Source organism: Aulonocara sp. 'chitande type north' Nkhata Bay, linkage group LG4 (genome assembly GCF_057382095.1).
Source record: "Aulonocara sp. 'chitande type north' Nkhata Bay isolate Kocher_YH1m ecotype deep benthic linkage group LG4, A_spYH_male_GT1.1, whole genome shotgun sequence".
NCBI classification, from domain to species: Eukaryota; Metazoa; Chordata; class Actinopteri; order Cichliformes; family Cichlidae; genus Aulonocara; species Aulonocara sp. 'chitande type north' Nkhata Bay.
In genome coordinates, this window is record NC_141347.1 from 20456009 (window position 1) to 20464671 (window position 8663).

General features: G+C 39.8%; 1 protein-coding gene across 1 annotated transcript; it reads right to left on the reverse strand.

Moving 5' to 3' along the window:
• Positions 1-385: 385 nt before the first annotated feature.
• LOC147332449 (GTPase IMAP family member 8-like) lies at positions 386-7552 on the reverse strand. The gene is made up of 7 exons (XM_086288994.1): positions 7496-7552; positions 7140-7177; positions 5968-6690; positions 1931-2644; positions 1735-1856; positions 969-1629; positions 386-877 (listed from the first exon to the last, which is right to left on the reverse strand). The coding sequence occupies exons 2-7, from the start codon at positions 7168-7170 to the stop codon at positions 693-695; spliced, it is 2436 nt and encodes an 811-aa protein (XP_086145120.1). The 5' UTR covers positions 7171-7177; positions 7496-7552; the 3' UTR covers positions 386-692.
• Positions 7553-8663: the final 1111 nt, after the last annotated feature.

Below are 8663 nucleotides of genomic sequence, written 5' to 3' on the forward strand. Positions count from 1 at the left end.
TGATATTGCTAGGGATGATGCAATGATCGGGGACCATTCTTCATTTCGTTGTTCTCGTGACAATGACAATAAAGTTTCTGATTCTGATTCTGATCAATGACACCGTAAATTTGTAGTTTTTAAAAAAAAAATAATGCATTGTATTAGTTGCATCTTTAAAATATGTTTATCAAAATGTGTAATTCTAATGATTATTTAAACATAATTTTATGCAGTAAAATATATGGAAATTAAATTAGGGCATTAACAGATGGAACTAAGTTTTTTACACTGCAGCATTTTGCTGTAAATTCTTTTCTTAGAGTGAAAGTACTGGGTTGCAAAATTATTACAGTCTACATTTCAAAGTTGTTGTTTTTTATCACAAGCAAAATACAGAAAACAGTCAAACATAAAATCTTTATTGAATTCTTAACGTTGAACCATTTAATGTAGAACCAGGGGCAAATATAAGGTTTGGGCTAGGGTGGCATCAGCCGTTTTGACAACGAGAATCTGCTAACTATATTAAAACCAACTGAAGGTTGCATAGCTTATTACATAAAAAAATAACCTATTTTTAAAAAATCAGGATCTTAGTACCTCTGTTTCAATCCAGTTTTTTTAGTTTGCTTAGCAAGTTCCTGCATTTGAGTTTTTATAGAGTTTTTCTTCTAATGAATAACTATCTTGTCCGTTGTGGGAATTGCTGGTTAATCATTTTCATCAGGCAGAGGACTTTCATCCACATGACTGGCTGAGGCGCTCATGCTGCCAATCCCCGAGGTGACATCAGAGTTTCCAGCTCTGGTCTTCAGCCATTCAGACACTTTGGCACGTGCTCTTTGATTAAAAAGTTCTGACATGTTCCCGAACTCGGAGGGAACGTCTCCGCACACTGAAACAGAAATTGAATGCTATTTGATATCATACCCACAAGTAAAAATATAAAACAAATTCAGAGTTTTCTCTAATTAATATCAACTCACTGCTTGGAATGAAAACTCCATCCAAGCTGGCTCCTCGCTTCACAAATGGTTGTTTTGGCTCTTCTGGTTCATTTACAACAGCTCTCAACATTCGGTCTATCAGCTCTTGCTCCCTCCTGTTCCACTCTTCTTCTGTCAGCACAGGCTGTTTTTTCCCTTGTTTGCTTTCAGCAGTGAAGCATTGTTCCTTGTTCCGTGTAATCAAATCAATTATTTTTTGGAAGAGCAGTTTGACAGGAAAATGATAACCCAAACTATGGCAGTTGAGGACATGGTATCTGTACCCACACTTTTCCACCAGCCACTGGAGGCTTTTCCCCTCTCCTGCAATGTGCTCCTCAATGAGTCTGTCATTCAGCCAGTCTCCCCAGGTGAACAACACCATGCAATGTCTCCACACTCTCTCTCCAAAGGGCATCAACAGCTCAACCAGTGCTTTGTGGTCTTCCTCTGTGAATGCTTTGGAAATGGGAACAACCAAGAGAAAAACATGAGGGCCTGGAGCGCACATGGAGACGCTGCGGAGAACTTCTTCTTTTAGCCAGACAGGAGCCGTCGTGTCTGCAGGCCAGCCTGGAGTCTCAACGACTGCAACATTTATTCCACCTAAATTTCCTTCATGCTTTACACACTTTTCTGTTCTTCTCCGGTCCTCGAATTCCTGCACAATTTTTTTTTTATTTAACAATTGTTACAGATCTGATAAATTAAATTAAATCTTATCCTTTCTATATCACATTTCAATTCAGGCAGCATATTGGGTTACCTTTTTCAACAAACTTCTCTCAAATATTGTTTTGAAAAAGATTTTGTTTCCTGCCATACTCTTCCCAGATTCCTCTCTGCCAAGCAGTACAATCCTCAGGTCAGTGATTTTCAGCCTCTCTCCTGTAAAAAAGTAAAGTTTAAACTGAAAGAGTGACTAAAATAATGCCATAATTATTTGATGATTTTTTGATTACCTTCAAATAACTTTCCCAGTATTCTTGATTGTCTTTCAGTGGTCTTTCTGATCCTTCTAGCTAATTTTCCTTCTGCCTCTTTTCTGGCCTCCAGCTGTGCTTCACGATCCGGATCAACTTCATAATGTGAGTTTTCATTTCCTGCCCACATCTCTTCAATCTTCTCCAGGAGATCTTGTACCTGCATCTCATCATTATCCTTCATGTTGTCCAGGACGTGGTACCTGTTCCCACACTGCTTCATCAGCCACTGCAGACCTTCCTCACTCTCTATACGTTCTTCCACAGTCTTCACTCCCAGCCAATCACCTCTAGTGAACAGAACAATGGTGTGCTTCCAGACATCATCCCTAAACAGACTCATGTGCTCCTGGACTGCTCTGTGGTAGGATGTATTAAATGCAGATGCCAGGCCTACCACGAGGAGCACTGCGTGGGGTCCTGGAGTGCACATGTACACACTGTTCTCTATTTCATGTTTATCTGTCTCAGAGGTGTCCTGAAGGGTGTGGTTGTAGAACCAGCCAGGAGAATCCACCACTGCGAGTGTCCTTTCTCCCAGAATGCCGTGATTAATTTCACAGGACATCGTTGTTCTTCTGTGATGAACAGCAAAAGCCTTTTTCCTCAGAATGGTGTTTCCAGCCGAGCTCTTAGCTGACCACTGAGCACCAACCATCACTAGTCTTAAATGTGCTGGTGGGGTTTTACCACCTGCAGAAGCAAAACTAATTAAGAATCAGGCATATAGTTTTAATGCATTCAAATCATGATATATATATATATATATATATATATATATATATATATATATATATATATATATATATACATATACACATACATCACCAAAACCAACCAGCTGATCTACACCATGGCAGCAGTGATATCACTAGGATATTTTGGATAAAACCTGGGGCCCGTTCTTCGTACGTCGCTTACTACATCCAAGATCAAATGACACATCCAAGACCAAATCATCGCGCTAACCGTGAGCTCACTAATCCGGTTCCCCGAACACACCTGCTGTTGACGATTAGTACAGCTGGATGAAGTAATGTGAGATCACTGGGTGTCGTAAAAGGGGCTACGCATCGATAGTAGAAACATTGATCGGCAACCCTCTGATTGGTCGGTGAAAATGTCGAAGGAGCGCGCTCGGTATTTTTCGGCAGCAGAGCAAGAACTCTTGAGTGAGGGATTTCAGGAGTTTCAGAGTTTAATCAGTTGTAGCCACAGCTGCCCTGGGGCAGACTGACAGAAGCCAGGCTGCCATATCGCGCCATCGGCCCCTCTGGCCAACACCAGTAGGCGGTAGGGTAGATTTATTATATTACACTATATTATCCAATATTATATTACATTATATTATATTATGTTATATTATATCCCCTTTCACATTAGAGCCACAACAGGACCCACTAGAACATGGGAACAAGTAAAAGTGAAATATAAGAATATTCTACAGAATGGTAATATTGATCACTTATATTGCTTTTAGTCTCTTGAAAAGAGACCCTGGAATAATCTGTTTGTTTGTTCATAACAGCAACCAAGAAAAGGGCAGGGTATTTTTAGTGTTGTAAATAAAGTGTATTTATCTTTTGACTATTTTAACCGGGTAATACGTTTTCTGTTTCTGTGATCACCCCCTGCTGCTCTTCCAATTATTGAAGGGGTTCCCTTCTACACTTGTGACATAAGCACTAGAAATCTCAAACCAAGGAGAACAGGAGAGCTAGAAGTACAAAAAATGCAACCCAAAACACAACTGCCATAAAATGTGATAATATCAAAATAAAAGTACAAAAACTCAAAACACTGGGGCACCGACCGAGGACCATGACACATTGCCGTATACATGGATCTTGGAATGCCTACAATTGTCCAAGATTAAAAGGACCCTCAGAGCCTTCATCAGAAATTCAATGGGGATGTGGGGAACAACACTAGAGGCCAACTTCAAGCCAACTGCACAAGTTTCCACAAGGAGATGCTCTGTCCCCATTCGTCATAGTCCTGAATCCTCTCAGTTAAATAGCTGACAAGACTTGCTACACATACCGAATGGAGCAATTATTAGCCACCTCCTCTACGTGGATGACATCAAGCTGTATGCCAAGAGTGAACGAGACATAGATATACTGATCCATACCACTAGGATCTACAGCAATGACATCGGAATGTCATTCGGACTGGAGAAGTCTAGTCAGATGGTAACAAAGAGAAGAAAAATAGTCCGAAAAATAGTCAGAGCAACATTACAGACCTTAAGGATAGCTACAAGTGCCCGGGAATTCCAACGATAAATAGGAATCATGAAAGCTGCAACCACCAAATACCTAGTGAGAGTAAGGCAAGTCCTGAGGAGTCAGCTGAATGGAAAGAATACGATCTGGGCAATAGCTACCAACAAGATCTGGTACCTACGCTGTCCCAGTGATTAGATATCCAATTGGGATAATAAGCTGGCCAAATAAAAAGATAAAAACTATTGACAACAAGACTTGGAAGCTCCTTACTATGCATGGAGGATTTCACCCAAAATCCAGCACTGTGTGCTAAGCAGAAGGAAGGAGGCCAAGAACTAGTGAGAGCAACAAAGTCAGATGTTTTCTCCAAGTTCAAAAGACCCAAGTAGACATGAGCAAACTGAAAGAAACTCCGTCCCGGGTCTGGTCCGTGGATCGGGTTTCCCCGAGGCGTGGGCGTCTATAAGCAGAGTTTTGTCTTTACCCTATAAGATTCAAAATTATTCTTAAGTAACACTCAGCAATATATTCTCAAGTAGCACTCAGATATGCCGTCAGCGGGTTAGTTACGACGTCGGGAGCAGTTAGGAGAACAAAATGATACAGAGACTGTTCAGGTTGCTTTCCCAAAATCAACTCAAAGTTTTATTCTTTTGTGCAGCAGTATTTATAGGCAGAAAGTTCGTGTGTCAACAAGTTTCAAGTTAAAACCATATAAGGAAGGTCCCCCAGCTCTGAAAGAGGCCTTCTACAATCGTATCTCAACATACCTTTGACAGGTCCGTTAAACACTAGACAGTTAGAATCCTTTGTTCTACAAGATGCACCCTCAAGGCCTATAAATCTTATACAGAGGTCTCCTACATCCGTGAGTTCTGACACAACCCAGATGGTCTTCACATAAACATCTTCTGCAAGGGAGTGATAAGTAAAAGAGTGATTTGTTGGTGTTTTCCCTCCAACCTTAGTATCTACTTTCACACCATAAAATCTTGAGTTGACAAAGCAAGAGAAAATGACGGTTAACATAAAGAGCCTTGTTGAGTCACAGAATCTTCTGTCTAATATCATCAAAAAAAGTACCCAGTACATGCTCCCATAATACTAAAATATCTAACACAAACTGCCATGGAAGTTTCAATGGAACTGAAACTGGAACCTATGGATCGGACCTTATCTCTATAGGGATTCTGTTTTTAAGTTACAAAGTAGCGACAGACCATGAGTCCCTACATTCAGAAGGCAAATATCTCTAATGAATATCTAAATGTAACTGTAACTAGTAACTGGTATCCATTGCCTTGTCTCATGTGGTGGTACATGAAATATCTTGTATGTGTGTGTGAATAAAGTGAGAAATATGTCTCATTTTCTTCTGTAATTTACTTTAGAGATTTATTAGTCTTTAATTCAACTTTATTAAGGGGCGATCGTGGCTCAAGAGTTGGGAGTTCGCCTTGTAATCGGAAGGTTGCCGGTTCGAGCCCCAGCTTGGACAGTCTCGGTCGTTGTGTCCTTGGGCAAGACACTTCACCTGTTGCCTACTGGTGGTGGTCAGAGGGCCTGGTGGCGCCAGTGTCCGGCAGCCTCGCCTCTGTCAGTGCGCCCCAGGGTGGCTATGGCTACAATGTAGCTTACCATCACCAGTGTGTGAATGTGTGTGTGAATGGGTGGATGACTGGATATGTAAAGTGCTTTGGGGTCCTTAGGGACTAGAAAAGCGCTATATAAATACAGGCCATTTACCATTTATTGTGATTTTTTTTCAGGACCTCTTTGACTCACCTTCAATTAGTGCTCTGAGTTTCCTTCTGTGTGTCTGCACCTCATCAAACCTCTTAGATGCTCTGTCACTTATTGCTTTCATTTCCTCCCTCATAGCGTTTCCATGAGCACGATCAATGGGATAGTGACGGCCTCCATTTGCAGCAACCATTACGTCGATTTTCTCAAAAAGCTTTTCAACTTGACTGCTGTCCTCCCTGTTACTCATACAGAGGGCATGTTTTCTGTTTCCACATTGCTCAAGAATCCACTGCATTTCTGACCACATACTGATTTTGAAGTTGATATTTTTTTTTTCCCATGGATCTTCAGCAGTGAACAGTACGATGGTGTGATTCAACACATCCTTGTGGAAAAGTTTCAGGTGCTCGTTTAAAGATGATATGAAGATCTGGGGCAAAAAAAAGCTATGATGAAAGACCAGAAGAAATGCGTGAGGTCCTGGGGGACACAGATGGACGCTGTTCTGGATTTCTATCTGATCCAGCTTTGGGGTGTTTTCTAGTGGATAGTGCCACCACCAGCCTGGAGTATCCACCACAGTGACCCGTCTGCCATGAACCTCCTGCTGCCCTGCCACACTCTGGGCAGTTCTTCTGCTGGTGTCAAAAACATTTTGACCCAGTATGATGTTACCGCTCAGACTCTTATTACTGGGCTCTCCTGTTAATTCTCTGCCACCTATCAGCACGATCCTCAACTCTGGAGAGTCGTGACTGTGCCCTGCAACACAGATGCAGCACTGTTTACAAACTGTAAAACTATAAAAGTGTCTTCATACAGAATTTATGGACACGTTTGTGTAACTGCAAGTACTAGTAAATAAAACTGTGAAAACAATGTGAGTAGATAGCAGTGGTATGTTTGCTTAGCTTGTTGTCCATCAGTTTAAAAGCCAAGATGACAGAGGTGTGAAATAAAATGATGTTTTATACACACAGAATAATCTGTAAATGATATCTCTGTTAAGCACTGAGTACTCTACTGAACACTGTGGAATCTAAGCACAATCAGACATGCGACACTGAAAGTCACTTCCCTGTATGCAAAGACACGGCCAGTAACAACTGAGTCTGATTAAAAATGTGCTTCCTTGTTATGTTAACAAATAAATCAAAACAGTCTTATATTCCATTTCTATATACAGGTTTCATGAACAGAATAATATTTACCAGAGCTGGGAACAGCACGCTCATCAGCCATTGTTTAACTAAAGTGAAACAAAGAACAGGAAAGGCAGAACTCAAAGAACCAGTTTTGATCATCTACAAGCTGTTTTCTTAAAGGAGAAATACCAAATATTTACTTTAGAAATGTGGTGATATTCTTTTTAAAATCACTTCAGGCAAACAGTGCTGCGAAGAAGTATTTGTCCCTTCCTGATTTCTTGGTTTTTGTTTTTGTTTTTTTCCATATTTGTTAAATGTTTCAGATGGTAAAATAAATGTTGATATTAGACTAAAGTAACCTGATTAAATACAACAGTGATTATTTAATTTATTAAGGTAAGAAAGTTGTCCAATCCTACCTGGTCCTGTGCGACAAAGTGAGAGCTTAGTTCAGTTTCACTAACCACACCCAGGCCTTATTACTGCCAGACTTGCTGAATCATGAAATCACCAAAAGGAAGAAAAACTGTCTGATAAAGTGAAGTAGGCTAAAAGCTCTCAAACAGCACCACATAATAACACAGTCTAAGGAAACAGCTGAGAAATAAAGCCATTGACATCTCTCAGTCTGGAAAGACAAATGGAGAAGATTTGGAGCATAAAAGATGTCATAAGAGAACCAGAACAACATTTAAAGAACCGCAGGCCTCACTCACCTCAGTCAATATCAAAGTTCATGATTCAACAATAAGAAAAAGACTGTGAAAAATGGCGTCCATGGGAGAGCAAAAAGAACACAAAGGTTCGTATCATTCCCCAAGAAATATATTAAATAAAATAATATTAAATTGAAATTATATATATTATATATAAACTAATAGTCTATGAACTGATGAGGAAAAAAGGTTCATTTTTTGGAAGTCAAACGTGGTGGTGGTAGTATGATGGCCTGGCGCTTCTTTGCTGCACAAGGTCTGCTTGCAGTTTTTAGCAGAGACTTTTACATATCCTTTATTTATCCGGGTAAAAAGTGTCATTGACATAAAAAATGTCTTTTTTTAAAGAAAGATCTGGCCAGGAGGGAAGCAGAAATTGTAAAAATAAATAACAATAAACAGTTTTATAAACATACTTTAAGTGACTAAGAAGGAAAAGATTGAATATAATATAATATAATATAATATAATATAATATAATATAATATAATATAATATAATATAATATAATATAATATGCAGAATCATAAACATATCTTTATTTCATATATAGGCCCTTCAAAAATCCTTTTTTTTTAAAAAAAATTGTATTTATACAGCACCAAATCACAAGAGCAGTCGCCTCAAAGCGCTTTTTATTTTAAGGCAGACCTTACAATAATACATACAGAGAAACCCCAAAAATCATATGACCCCTACTGGCAAGAACTGGCGACAGTGGTGGAAAAAAAACCTCCCTTTTAACAGGAAGAAACCTCCGTCAGATCCAGGCTCAGGGAGGGGCGTCTGTCTGCTGCGACCAGTTGGGGTGAGAGAAGGAAGACAGGACAAAAAACATGCTGTAGAAGAGATCCAGATATATATTTATACT